Genomic DNA, 15,241 nt, shown 5'->3' on the forward strand with positions numbered 1-15,241 from the left:
TCCTGTTCTGCCCTTTCAGCCAGTCAAGAACGATACACACGATACTGTATTTTAAAAAGTTATATTCGTTTTTATTTAATTTTAAAATTATTGGTTTAAATTTATTTACAAAAAATAAAGTACATACAATATGTTCAGTCTTGATATAAATGATCCACAACTATGAACCTCATTAAAATGGCAAGCAAAAAGTCAGAACCATAAAAAATAAGAAGTATTTATTTAAAAAAAACAAAAAAAACACTGAGCATATACACCATCTACGACCCACTTTCTCCAGGAAAACAATCAATGGTCGTTATGTTTCAGTTATAGTGCAAAACTGCATCAGGATTCCTCCAATTCTACAGTGCAGCGTTGGTTCTGCTCCATCACACTCGACTGGACCGTGTGAGCTGGTGAGGAGAATCGGACTCATAAGAGCAATAAAATTAACTAAAGTAATGTGGGGTCATCCAAAATCAGGCCATAGTTTACTATTAAAATGTGTACATCCTGCACTACATTAAGACAAATTAATGCTTTACTAATAGCCTTCCTCACTGCCCTTACTCTCATAGCAACTGTTGTGAAACTCGATAAACCTTAGACAACACTGGCCCATTCAACCAAAGAAAAACAATAGTGCACATCTGTCTGAGCGCTCCATTTTTAAATATGAAATTATTTTCCAAATACATAGTTATTTATACGTAGTATGGGCAATGGTGACATTAGCATTTTATGAGTGATTTTATTTTCATTTTACTTCGGTGAGTGGAGCTTGAATCCATCACGTAGCAATTAATCTCAACATTTAAATGCCTTCCAAACTGCAGCGGGATGAATGCTGGCTGGGGGTTGTACAGCCATTGTGACCTTTCCTGAGGTCACAGAGCAGCCTGCTGTTGCTTCGCTTTAAGCTGCGAGGACGAACACTGTTAAGACTCTGGAGAAGATAAAACCTCATGTTTGGACACGAAGGCTGAACAAGCCAATGACCTGAAGAGTACGGGAAAACAACCGCCATGCCGCTGGAAGGAGCTGCGTGAAACGTCTATTAAAAAAAAGCAAAAGCCAAATTTGGACACCAAAATAACCGTGGCTAACTGACTACACCTAGGGAAAGTGAAAGGGGAAATTATGACTTGCAAGAGGTAGCGCTAACAACTTAAACCTAAATCAACACAGTATTGCTCACAGAAAATTGTCCATTTTGTCCGTGTCAGTACAGTAACTATAGTAAATATTTGTGATAATGAACATGACTGAGGTCTAAGTGCTAATCTAAAATATTCAAAAATATTTTATCATATAAAATATGTGTTCAACAGCCAGTCAAAAGCCCAGTAGCCATTTATAACCCTTGTGCACAGTGCTACGGCTCTTTCTTACAGTTCCCAGTGTGTGACGTCTCACAGCCACAACCTTGAGAAATTTGGTGGGAACAAACTATGTGAAATTCCGAAGATAACACAAAGGCTTGCAAAGCCTGAGCTTAAAAGGAACGCTAGGGAGCTAAAGTCCAAAGGACAGAACACCAACCTTCTCCCCTCACAAAATAAAATTAATAATAATAATAAATAAAACATTTCTAAAAGTCCTCTAGGTAAAGAGGTGAGGGATTAGGAGACCAGTCTGGACCCGGGAGATAGGAGAGAGCTTTCTAAAGCATTTAGAGCAGTTGGAAAAATGTTTATGACTAATATAATACCCTGAAATATTAGCTATCAAATAAATACTAGCATAAAACTGGTGAAGTGTAGATGATCAACCCGAAGCTATCAACTTGTTCATAAAATAAATATTGACTTTAGTCGTCAGAGAAGCACAAACTCATCTGTGCTGCTGGGTTTAGTTCTCCGTCTTGCTTTAGCTTTGGCGGTGTCGCACGCTACTGGGTCAGAGGTCAATCCCCAGTCCTCCTGCTCTTCCAGACCACTGCCTTCCACAAAGGTGAAGATTGGGTACATGTCGACAGATGAGGTCAAAGCCTGGGGCAGAGAGAAGGAATGGTGTAGTTTAGTTGCAGATAATTGTTTAAACTAAGTCTAATATAAATATGGTTTCTTTTAATTAAAACATAAGATGTGTTTAAGTCTGTGTTCATCATATAATATTAGTTTGTCAACAGTAAGACAGGTAATTCTAGCACTACCAGCATGACAGGTCTCAAACAAAGGAACAGCCATTAAACATTCCTCTTACAGACCCATTTTAAAACTGGTAACTGGCTTCAGAAAAAGAACTGATAAGACACATGCACCAGTTCAGTGCATTCAGAAACACTGCTAGCATTTACAGGTGTCTCATTCTCAACCCTTAATTGGAAAGAGCTGTTATGTGCTGGAGAATGTGACAGTGAAAGCGTTGTAGGCCGTAGTGCTACATTCATTAGAACATGATGATATTCTTAAGTTTATAATGCATTGATATTCAATGAAGGGCGGCACGGTGGTGCAGCAGGTTAGTGTCGCAGTCACACAGCTCCAGGGACCTGGAGGTTGTGGGTTCGATTCCCGCTCCGGGTGACTGTCTGTGAGGAGTGTGGTGTGTTCTCCCTGTGTCTGTGTGGGTTTCCTCCGGGTGACTGTCTGTGAGGAGTGTGGTGTGTTCTCCCTGTGTCTGCGTGGGTTTCCTCCGGGTGACTGTCTGTGAGGAGTGTGTTGTGTTCTCCCTGTTTCTGCGTGGGTTTCCTCCGGGTGCTCTGGTTTTCTCCCACAGTCCAAAAACACACGTGGGTAGGCGGATTGGCGACTCAGTAGTGTCCGTAGGTGTAAGTGTGTGTGTGTCTGTGTTGCCCTGTGAAGGACTGGCGGCCCCTCCAGGGTGTATTCCTGCCTTGTGCCCAATGATTCCAGGTAGGCTCTGGACCCACCGTGACCCTGAACTGGATAAGGGTTACAGATAATGAATAAATGATATTCAATGACCTTAAACTTTCAATGGCATTAATTCGTAAACCAAGCCAGCATTAAACTCATAATACACTCCCCTTGCTGTGCACTCTGGTTCTCCTACCATAGTGATGTTAGCACGAAGGGTGTCAAAGCCCTTCCTGTTCTTAGTGTAGAATCCCAGAGTGCAGCTGGGGTCCATACGCTGGAAGGACATCTTCCTTGTGGCCTTGCAATGGAACGACTGCAGACACAGAAGGAAGACACTGATAACACTTAAATTAAGACACCGAAAATGATACAGAAACACTGATAAAGAAGTAGTCATAGATTTATTTAGCGTTTATTGAGTTTTACTCTCTAAAAACCTAAAATTTTACTGCTAATCTTTCTTTCACTAATTACAATCCATAAAACTATATCCCAGATTTTGTGTTCTATATCAGGTGTTCTTTGTCTAATTTTCTAATTAACCCCTTTTTTTGTAACAGCATCTTGACAGCTGCATCTCTCTCCTGACCCATAGTGTGGGATTGTCTTCTCACAAATGAAGGATAAACAGAAACTTGGAGTTTTTTCAGATTTAAAGTAAAAGTAGAGTTTTATATGTTCTCAATTACATTAACAACTGTTGAAACTCCACTTTTGGAAACTCCTGCTACTTCATTTACTTTCCTGTGGCTTTCCGTCTATCCTTATGCAAGTGAACTACAGCACTTTGAATACATTTTATAAGTGGTCAGAAACTTGTAAATAACTCATAAAAGAATAAAGTTACGTTAAAACCAAGCACACCGTTGTTTTTCTTGTGAAATTCCAAATGTGTTTGATGTGTCACATGACCCTCTGCCCATTGAAAAAACAAAAGTTGGATCCAAAATGGCCGACTTCAAAATGGCCACCATGGTCACCACCCATCTTGAAAAGTTTCCCCCCTCCCATATACTAATGTGCCACAAACAGGAAGTTAATATCACCAACCATTCCCATTTTATTAAGGTGTATCCATATAAACGGCCCACCCTGTAAATTTTGTCTAATCTTCTCAGAAAAATGTCCTGAACATGAAGAACTTGTACATTACACCTGTTCTGACTGGAAATCGTAGGAAAGATGGTTTCTGCCTTCGGCACAGCATTATAAATGTGGGGGAAATCTCTGACCAATAAAGTATGTGTATGATGGAGATCCATTGTTATATATTTTATTCATTATCTATTGTTATTCAGGTGAATATAGGACAGATCAGATAAATCATCGCTTAGATCACATATGCCATCTAAAAGCATTATAACACATTATATATAATGCAATAAAGGCTTTTAAAATATTAGGATGACTAAGCAATTATGTTCAACCCTTCTGCTTTTGTAAAGTGTTGTTTCTCCATACCTCCAAAGGGAAGTTGTCCTGACTGACATCTACAGCAGACTGAGATAAATGTGGATCTAGATACAGCAGCTTGTCATCTACAAAATAAGAGAATGATTGCACATATTAATCAAGATGATCAACTCTAATCTTTAAACAGTGCCATTCGGGTGACTGTCTGTGAGGAGTGTGGTGTGTTCTCCCTGTGTCCGCATGGGTTTCCTCCGGGTGACTGTCTGTGAGGAGTGTGGTGTGTTCTCCCTGTGTTTGCGTGGGTTTCCTCCGGGTGAATGTCTGTGAGGAGTGTGGTGTGTTCTCCCTGTGTCTGCGTGGGTTTCCTCCGGGTGAATGTCTGTGAGGAGTGTGGTGTGTTCTCCCTGTGTCTGCGTGGGTTTCCTCCGGGTGAATGTCTGTGAGGAGTGTGGTGTGTTCTCCCTGTGTCTGCATGGGTTTCCTCCGGGTGACTGTCTGTGAGGAGTGTGGTGTGTTCTCCCTGTGTCTGCATGGGTTTCCTCCGGGTGACTGTCTGTGAGGAGTGTGGTGTGTTCTCCCTGTGTCTGCATGGGTTTCCTCCGGGTGACTGTCTGTGAGGAGTGTGGTGTGTTCTCCCTGTGTCTGCATGGGTTTCCTCCGGGTGACTGTCTGTGAGGAGTGTGGTGTGTTCTCCCTGTGTTTGCGTGGGTTTCCTCCGGGTGACTGACTGTGAGGGGTGTGGTGTGTTCTCCCCGTGTCCGCGTGGGTTTCCTCCGGGTGCTCCGGTTTTTTGTTCCTACGGTCCAAAAACACACGTTGGTAGGTTGACTGGCGACCTAGTGTCCATAAGTGTGAGAGTGTGTGTCGCCCTGTGAAGGACTGGCGCCCCCTCCAGAGATGTTCCTGCCTTACGCACAGTAAATCTGGGTAGACTCCGGACCCACCGCGACCCTGAACTGGATAAGCGCTTACAGACAATGAATGAATGACTGAATATATGTGTAAAAAAAAAAATACATAAAATATATGAACTATGGCAGCTCACCCTCACCTTGGAACCCAACAAAATACAACGAATGCTTTGGCTTTCCTCCCATGATTCCAATGCAGCAATTCAGCTGAAGTAGTTTCTAAAAATTAGAGCAGAGCAAAAAGTAAAAATGTCGGATTGTAATAAGCCTTACAAAGTAGGACATAATGTAACTGAGGGGAAGCACTGCTCCTTCAATCACCAAACGATATGTAAGAGTCAGACAGATTTGAGCCCTTGTGTGAGTTTATCAGGTCATACCTTCACACATTCCACATAAGCGGGATTGAGTGCATGTCCACCGAGTCTCACTGGCACCAGGATAATAACAGACTTATTACACTCAGACTGAGAATCCTCAAACAGCTTCAATACATCTCCTACATACACTACAGAGAGAGAGAGAGAAACAGAGAGAGAGAGACAGAAACAGAGAGAGAGAGAGAGAGAGAGAGAGAGACAGAAACAGAGAGAGAGAGAGAGAGAGAGAAACAGAGAGAGAGAGAAACAGAGAGAGAGAGAGAGAGAAAGAGAGAGAGAGAGAGAGAGAGAGAGAGAGAGAGAAACAGAGACAGAAAGAGAGACAGAAAGAGAGAGAAACAGAGACAGAAAGAGAGAAAGAGAGAGAGAAACAGAGACAGAAAGAGAGAGAGAAACAGAGACAGAAAGAGAGAAAGAGAGAGAAACAGAGACAGAAAGAGAAAGAGAAACAGAGACAGAGAGAGAGAGAGAGAGAAACAGAGACAGAGAGAGAGAAAGAGAGAAACAGAGACAGAAAGAGAGAAACAGAGACAGAAAGAGAGAAAGAGAGAAACAGAGACAGAAAGAGAGAAAGAGAGACACAGAGACAGAAAGAGAGAGAGAGAGCTGTGAGGCATCATAAAATGTTTGTTGTTAGATCAGAAGGTAAAGATAACAATGTACATGAAAGAACAGAGGCCACAGTAAAAGTGTAAAATAAAACAATGGCAGAATCACTCACCTGTGCAGTCCTGAGCTACATACACAGACAGATTATCAACTTTTGATGCTTCTACAGCTTTACTGCAAAACACACAAAGATAAATAAGAATGTACATTAGTTGCTGGAACATTTCTGTGAGGATTAAATAGCATTCAGTCATGAGGACATTAATGGTTAAGCAGTGATATGGGATGAGTACTGGGTAGAGTTCCATCACTCCAGAGAACACAGTTCCACAGCCCAGTAATGATGGGCTGTAAAAGAAGACCCCCCACTCCTATATTTGTGGTTTAAGTCAGAAAACATGGAATCTCAAATCACAGGACTGGACGCACGTTTAGGTAAAAGCACATAGACGAGGATAACGGAGCAAAACAAACACAACAATCGTGTCTAAATAAAGGTACCAAGCAAAACCACAGAAACAAGAATGGAGAACAAGTGAAATGGCTCAAAACCAGAGCTTCAGCATCTCGCTTCTTACTGCGCTGAGGTTTGTGTGAACTACATGAGGCTCATTCTCAGAAACAGGAGCTGAAAACAGGGCTGTATAGACAGTGCTGTGGTGTTTGATCCTTGTGGGATTTTGACCAAAACATGTTCCAGACATTTCGTTTAGGCCCCAGGGAGATGTGTTACCTTGTGGGAAAGGGGTATTATGTTTTCTTTAAAGCAGATGTAATTCACTCAACATTTGCACACAGTTGTACAATGGCAGAGTTCAATACTTCAATGGTACTGTAACTGCATTCATAAGAGAGTACAAGAAAAGATTATGTGAATTTCTGGTACCGGAGTATGTGTGCTGCGATGGATGGACCATACCAGTCTCCTGCCTGTTTCCCCAAGGCTCTCCCCAGTTCTACCAGCTGATGGATGCCGAATTGTGCGGAGGGTGTGTCCCCGAACCATGCCACCAGCTCTCTGTGCTTACTCTCCTTTCTGTCCTCGCCATTGTCCAGCACATTGCCCTCACTGCGGCGTCTCCTCGGTCTACCCTCGTTACTCATCCATACAGACCCCAGCTTAAAATTCTGTGGAGACTTAACCTCCAGGTCATCTTTGGTTTGATGATGAGCACCCTGCCAGGTCCAGCCTGAGGAGAGAAGGAGTGGAGGATATTACACATACAGTGAATAAACAAGGGCAGCATGTTGGTGTCACAGTCAAAGGGACCTGGAGGTTGTGGGTTCAAGTCCCGCTCCGGGTGACTGTCTGTGAGGAGTGTGGTGTGTTCTCCCTGTGTCCGTGTGGGTTTCCTCCGGGTGACTGTCTGTGAGGAGTGTGGTGTGTTCTCCCTGTGTCTGCGTGGGTTTCCTCCGGGTGACTGTCTGTGAGGAGCGTGGTGTGTTCTCCCTGTGTCTGCGTGGGTTTCCTCCGGGTGACTGTCTGTGAGGAGCGTGGTGTGTTCTCTCTGTGTCTGCGTGGGTTTCCTCCGGGTGACTGTCTGTGAGGAGTGTGGTGTGTTCTCTCTGTGTCTGCGTGGGTTTCCTCCGGGTGACTGTCTGTGAGGAGTGTGGTGTGTTCTCTCTGTGTCTGCGTGGGTTTCCTCCGGGTGACTGTCTGTGAGGAGCGTGGTGTTCTCCCTGTGTCTGCGTGTGTTTCCTCCGGGTGACTGTCTGTGAGGAGCGTGGTGTGTTCTCTCTGTGTCTGCGTGGGTTTTCTCCGGGTGACTGTCTGTGAGGAGCGTGGTGTGTTCGCCCTGTGTCTGCGTGGGTTTCCTCCGGGTGACTGTCTGTGAGGAGCGTGGTGTGTTCTCTCTGTGTCTGCGTGGGTTTTCTCCGGGTGACTGTCTGTGAGGAGCGTGGTGTGTTCGCCCTGTGTCTGCGTGGGTTTCCTCCGGGTGACTGTCTGTGAGGAGTGTGGTGTGTTCTCTCTGTGTCTGCGTGGGTTTCCTCCGGGTGCTCCGGTTTCCGCCCACAGTCCAAAAACACCCATTGATAGGTGGATTGATGACTCAAAAGTGTCCCAAGGTGTGAGTGTGTGTCGCCGTGTGAAGGACTGGCGCCCCCTCCAGGGTATGTTCCTGCATTGCACCCACTGGGAAAACACACCTAACTCCTCACAGCCAGGGACCTGAGGTTTAAACCCACCACCCTAGACCCTAGAGCTGTATGGGGTAAATGTAATTATTATTATTATTATTATTATTATTTTACTGTAAGCTAATGTAAGGAGTTTTTGCAGCAATCTTTTGTCCATTTATTGACAACTGTTCCTACAGTGTCTAGGTTCAAATAATATTGAAAAATTAAAAAATGGAAATGTAAGATTTTTTCCACAGCCTCGTATGTGTATGAGTGTATGTGTGTGTGTGTGTATATACCCTCTGGTATCAGGTGCAAAAACAGCCCTTGTGCGAGGAGCATCTGTGCAGTACGCAGCATACAGCCCCAGCCACAGTCCGAGGTGAGGGAGGAGCTGCCCAGAGGAACAAAACCTTTTCTATATGTCAGCCACAGGAGAGAGGAGAACGCCTGCCGAAACTGTTTTCGCTCGTCTGGTGCGCCAAATTTCATGCATGTGTGAACAGGCACAGACACACACACACACACACATTTGCAATACCATTATTATGAGAATTTTCCACTGATCTATAAACCCCTGCAGCTAAATACAGATTGGCCTATGCCTAAACAAACGAGTCAAATGCTCAAATGAAAAAAAGGGAGTGAACAAATATAAACAATATTAATTTAGCTAAAATTATAATATCCAGAATGCTATTATTTCCTCATTTTCAGGTCCTGATTCAGTCTACTCCACAGTTTAATGTGTACCATGACTACATTAGCAATGGTAACACTGCTGGTCCAACACTGGCTCTAAACACTGTACTGACATCATACCTTCAGAGCCGAGCTGATGTGTGTGCCCCAGCAGACAAACAGGAGAGCTTTTACTGAGACGAGGCTTAGATTTCAGTGACCAGCCTGCGGACAAACACAGAAGGTGTAATTCAGAAATGTGAAAGTCTTGATTCAGTAACTGATATAACAGCATTTGTGCCGTTAGAACTCAGCAAAACACTGTATGAAGTCATAGCGGAGCTGTCTTGTCACGTTGGTGTTCAAAGGTCACTGTTGTTGCACTGATTTACAAATAGGGTCAAAAGGAACTAGCGTAATATGACTACGATCTTTTAGTACAGATGTACATTGCATCACAATATTGCACGGGACCATCTGGATCAACTATAATCAATAAAATACGTTTTTTTGTATGGATTTGGAGTACAAATACGTTTTAATGTTTTTGTTGTGTAACATATAACTGTAATTCAAAATGCTTTTGTCATGATATGGGAAATGTTACATGGTATTATAAATGACAACTGTTATTTTATTCAACAAAATATTGTCCAAATTAAGTGAGTAGAGTGGGCGGCACGGTAGTGTTTCATTAACACAGCTCCAGGGGCCTGGAAGTTGTGGGTTCAAGTCCCGCTCCGGGTGACTGTCTGTGAGGAGTGTGGTGTGTTCTCCCTGTGTCTGCGTGGGTTTCCTCCGGGTGACTGTCTGTGAGGAGTGTGGTGTGTTCTCCCTGTGTCTGCGTGGGTTTCCTCCGGGTGACTGTCTGTGAGGAGTGTGGTGTGTTCTCCCTGTGTCTGCGTGGGTTTCCTCCGGGTGACTGTCTGTGAGGAGTGTGGTGTGTTCTCCCTGTGTCTGCGTGGGTTTCCTCCGGGTGACTGTCTGTGAGGAGTGTGGTGTGTTCTCCCTGTGTCTGCGTGGGTTTCCTCCAGGTGACTGTCTGTGAGGAGTGTGGTGTGTTCTCCCTGTGTCTGCGTGGGTTTCCTCCGGGTGACTGTCTGTGAGGAGTGTGGTGTGTTCTCCCTATGTCTGCATGGGTTTCCTCCGGGTGACTGTCTGTGAGGAGTGTGGTGTGTTCTCCCTGTGTCTGCGTGGGTTTCCTCCGGGTGACTGTCTGTGAGGAGTTTTGTGGGTTTACCCCGGGTGCTCCGGTTTCCTCCCACGATTCAAAAATGTGTGGGTGTGTGTCGTCCTGTGAAGGACTGGCGCCCACTCCAGGGTGTGTTCCTGCCTTGTGCCAAGTGAGTCTGGGTAGGCTCTGGACCCACTGCGACCCTGAACTGGATAAGTGCTTACAGATAATGAATGAATGAATGAAATACGCTTTAAAACTTATTTGTACTCCTAATACCAGTGTCATATTAGTTCATAAGCTCACTTGACAAAAAAAATAAAACAATCACATATATAAAATGTACAGGGTGGGCCATTTATATGGATACACCTTAATAAAATGGGAATGGTTGGTGATATTAACTTCCTGTTTGTGGCACATTAGTATAGGAGGGGGGAAACTTTTCAAGATGGGTGGTGACCATGGCCATTTTGTATCCAACTTTTGTTTTTTCAATGGGAACAGGGTCATGTGACACATCAAACTTATTAGGAATTTCACAATGTGCAGCACCTTAAACTGCGGATACTGGAACCCTGTGCTCGCCTTTCTCCTGTGGTGTTGCTATCAGTGTGTGGAGAGTGGGAGAAGAGGGTTGCATTGACAATCCAACACAATGGGCAGCACTTTGAACACATTTTATAAGTGAACAGAAACTTGTAAATAACTCATGAATGATTAAAGTTACGTTAAAACCAAGCACACCATTGTTTTTCTTGTGAAATTCCCAATGGGTTTGATGTGTCACATGACCCTCTGCCCATTGAAACAACAAAAGTTGGATACAAAATGGCCGACTTGGTTATCACCAACCATTCCCATTTTATTAAGTTGTATCCATATTAATGGCCCACCCTGTATTAAGCTAATAAACGATTAACCCAACTCTATTACTTGTACCCTTGCTTTAATTATGACAGGTAAGGATAACACCACTCATAAGATTCTGATCAATTTAGCTCTTTCACAAACCTGGTGAACAAGAAGCACAGAGTTAGTGGAAGAGTGAGCTAAAAACATACAGGAGCTATCTAAAAACACTGGTACTCCCTACGAGACAGGGCTGGCAATGTTATTAAGGCATGGGCCATTCTTAACCATGTAAAATATACACACAAAAATATCCAGATACCCCCTTCTAATTAGTGAAACCAACAACTCCCCCAAAATTTCACATACCTCCATATTTCACGTTATTCCACGCAGACATGAGCCTGTGTTTGAGCTTGGCTTTGTCCTGTGTGTCCTCCATGTTTGGCGTGTACTCTTTCATCTCAAATGATCCAGAGTCTGAAAGAACCTCGAATGATGCGAAATCATCTGGTGGATCAGCTTCATCAGAACACCCAGCACTCATGATGTTGGCCCACAGCTGAGCGCTAGCACACGAACCTAAGATACAGAGTTCAAACCTGACCTCTCAGCATCAGATAATAATGTCTCAATGCCTTCATTTACCTTTTTTTTCACTTTTAACATTGGAGATGCCATGTGACAGCTAGAGGGACATAAAACCCAACAGCACTGGGCTGTAGAGCAGTGGAACCCCACCTTTAAGTCAGTGATGATCTTATGAATGCATACAAATAAATTAAATAATGTCCCACAGTTTTATATTATTACATACAGGGGTTGGACAATGGAACTGAAACACCTGTCATTTTGGGAGTGTGGGAGGTTTCATGGCTAACTTGGACCAGCCTGGTGGCCACTCTTCATTAACTGCACATTGCACCAGTAAGAGCAGAGTGTGAAGGGTTAATTAGCAGAGGGTAAGAGCACAGTTTTGCTCAAAATATTGGAATGCACACAACATTATGGGTGACACACCATAGTTCAAAAGAGGACACATTGTTGGTGCACGTCTTGCTGGCGCATCTGTGACCAAGACAGCAAGTCTTTGTGATGTAACAAGAGCCACGGTATCCAGGGTAACGTCAGCGTACCACCAAGAAGAACCAAACACATCCAACAGGATTCACTGTGGACGCAAGAGGACGCCGTCTGAGAGGGATGTTCGGGTGCTGACCCGGATTGTATCCAAAAAACATAAAACCACGGCTGCCCAAATCACGGCACCTCAGCTCTCCTGTTTCCCCCAGAACTGTCCGTCGGGAGCTCCACAGGGTCAATACACACGGCCGGGCTGCTATAGCCAAACCTATGGTCACTCATGCCAACGCCAAACGTCGGTTTCACTGGTGCAAGGAGCGCAAATCTTGGCCTGTGGACAATGTGAAACATGTTTTGTTCCCTGACGAGTTACTGTTTTCCCCACATCCGGGAGAGTTACAGTGTGGAGACGCCCCAAAGAAGCGTACCATCAGACTGTTGCATGCCCAGAGTGAAGCATGGTGATGGATCAGTGATGGTTTGGGCGGCCATATCATGGCGTTCCCTTGGCCCAATACTTGTGCTAGACGGGCGTGTCACTGCCAAGGACTACCGAACCATTCTGGAGGACCATGTGCATCCAATGGTTCAAACATTGTGTCCTGAAGGCGGTGCCGTGTATCAGGACGACAATGCACCAATACACACAGCGAGACTGGTGAAAGACTGGTTTGATGAACATGAAAGTGAAGTTGAACATCTCCCATGGCCTGCACAGTCACCAGATCTAAATATTATTGAGCCACTTTGGGGTGTTTTGGAGGAGCGAGTCAGGAAACGTTTTCCTCCACCAGCATCACGTAGAGACCTGGCCACTATCCTGCAAGAAGAATGGCTTCAAATCCCTCTGACCACTGTGCAGGACGTGTATATGTCATTCCCAAGACGAACTGACGCTGTATTGGCCGCAAAAGAAGGCCCTACACCACACTAATAAATTATTGTGGTCTAAAACCAGGTGTTTCAGTGTCATTGCCCAACCCCTGTACTTATTAATGCTGCAGAAACCTCATCATCTGAAAGTACTGCATGTAACGTTCTGATGACCACAAACTGACAGAAACTAAAGCTCTTCCTGGATGAGGTGAAAACAGACTCAACTGAAGCTTGTGTTTGTTCAAGAGCAGAACTGTCACCATTTCAAACCATTGCCACCAGTAGCAGCTGACAAGGAGTCTTTTATATAAAATATAAAACCATATTGTAGTCTGATGAATTTGACCAATGTACAGTGATATTTCCAGAAGTATTTTAGTGTTTGTGAAGCTGCAAAAGTATGAATATATCACCACTCTTTTAGAACATTTACCACTCTGGAGCAGGTTGAGAAGAGGGCTATTGTGAATACTTTTTTAGCCAGTGATAGAGAACCTGTGTCCACTGTGGAGGACTGTCCAATAATAATATCTCTCAACCATAATAAAACCCATAAGTCTGTTAGTAAGTTGTTGTTGCTAAAACATCACAGTTAATTTAATTTGTTCGTTAACCGAACGTCTTGTCAGTACACATTAATCTTAAGGTTATTTCTCATAAACTCGCCTTCACTACAAAGCTAAAGCTAAAGCTAACGCCAGCGCTGCGGTCCGTGCGCTCGTGCTGTGTTCGGTTTCCTGTGTCGGTGTGTTATTAAAGCGCTTACCCAGCCGCCGTCTGTGTGAATAAAAGCATGAGAAGGAACCGAAGAAACTCGTTTTAACTCATTAACATGTTGTGTACGCTGTTAAAACTACATTTCCTGTTTACCCAGCTCCTGCCTTGGCAACGCCGACCGTCTCCGCGCGGTGATTGGCTAAGGGTCTCGAGCCCTACTTCAATTTTTATAAAATTAAAGTCATGTTAAAGCAACTTTAGCTAGTGTTTTATCTTATAATTGCAATTTCAACGTCATTGTGATGCGCCAGTGATCTGTAAGGATGAGAACAGAGCCTCTGTCGTCGCTACTCCAGATCAGAAAGGCAGAACCTGCACTATGTAACTTTTGAGGGTCATGGTTGAGGTTTTCACAATTTATTAATTAAATCTGGCCTGTTCAAATCCCAGACAGCGAGAATATATCGGTCCACTGGCATAAAATGGCTGGCACACCACTGACTGTAGAGCACTGCTGTACTGTCCTGTACAGGACTCATTTATAATCTCCTCAGATTTTACATTCACAGAGACTTTTATTTTGAAAAACACACTAATACAAATATTACCAACTATGAGAGATATGAGTATGATAATGCTAAAAATATTGACACTGTGCTGATTAAAATGATTTATTAATCTAATTTATAAAGAATAACAAAACAAACCTAATGAAGGGAAAAAATGTAAATTGGACTGTGAATGGAAAAGTGCTAAAATGTGTCACTTTGTCTAAAATTCTGTTTAATCACCAGTGGTCCGTCCAGACAACGCTGTGCAAAGCACTAGTGGACCTCCAACTTTGCCCTCAGTGGGTCAACAGTGTTCCGCCGTCTCCTTGCCCTCAGGGATGTTTTAATAAAAATAATTTCCTATTTACGCAGTTTGTGAACTGCTAACATTGACCAGGGCTGAGATTCAAGTCATGCCCTACTTGTAATAACACATTATAAAGTAATATAAAAGACGGCAGTGACTGTTTCATTTACTGTTTTTTATTAATAACCTTGTGTCACTAATATTCTGCCTTTATTTAATAAGTAATAATCATGGTCAAACAAGTTTTAGATTTCTATATTGCTGGTGTTAGAAACTCATTCTGAAAAAACTAAATGAATAGGATTATTATTGATGTATATATTGTGTTTATCACCACTCTAATTAAACAGAAAAGGGATAAGAACTTACGGCTTTAACCTACACTCTGAATAAGCTCTCACATTTAGATATAAAAAAAAAAGATTCTACTGATTATTTTCTTCAATATGTACACACCAAGAATCCTCTTTGCATCCTTCTGGATAGGGGCCATTAAAGTGACACTACACATTCATTCATTCATTATCTGTAAGCGCTTAAGACATAGGGAGAACACACCACACTCCTCACAGACAGTCACCCGGAGGAAACCCACACAGACACAGGGAGAACACACCACACTCCTCACAGACAGTCACCCGAAGGAAACCCACACAGACACAGGGAGAACACACCACACTCCTCACAGACAGTCACCCGGAGGAAACCCACGCAGACACAGGGAGAACACACCACACTCCTCACAGACAGTCACCCGGA

At 43.6% G+C, this 15,241-nt stretch overlaps 1 protein-coding gene across 2 annotated transcripts; it reads right to left on the reverse strand.

The window, feature by feature from the left end:
* Window positions 1–229: 229 nt before the first annotated feature.
* Window positions 230–13,810, reverse strand: LOC136699550 (cysteine protease atg4da-like). Of its 2 annotated transcripts, none has more exons than XM_066674344.1 (12): window positions 13,674–13,810; window positions 11,318–11,530; window positions 9,064–9,147; window positions 8,541–8,714; window positions 7,040–7,310; window positions 6,233–6,294; window positions 5,512–5,639; window positions 5,272–5,350; window positions 4,269–4,345; window positions 3,001–3,120; window positions 1,816–1,973; window positions 230–1,036 (listed from the first exon to the last, which is right to left on the reverse strand). In XM_066674344.1, exons 2-12 carry the CDS (start codon window positions 11,493–11,495, stop codon window positions 946–948), a joined length of 1,422 nt encoding a protein of 473 aa, XP_066530441.1. In that variant the 5' UTR covers window positions 11,496–11,530; window positions 13,674–13,810; the 3' UTR covers window positions 230–945. The 2 variants fall into 2 exon arrangements, with proteins under 2 accessions (XP_066530441.1, XP_066530440.1); XM_066674343.1 differs by having other exon boundaries at window positions 7,007–7,310.
* Between the last annotated feature and the right edge of the window lie 1,431 nt (window positions 13,811–15,241).

Source organism: Hoplias malabaricus, chromosome 6 (genome assembly GCF_029633855.1).
Source record: "Hoplias malabaricus isolate fHopMal1 chromosome 6, fHopMal1.hap1, whole genome shotgun sequence".
NCBI classification, from domain to species: domain Eukaryota; kingdom Metazoa; phylum Chordata; class Actinopteri; order Characiformes; family Erythrinidae; genus Hoplias; species Hoplias malabaricus.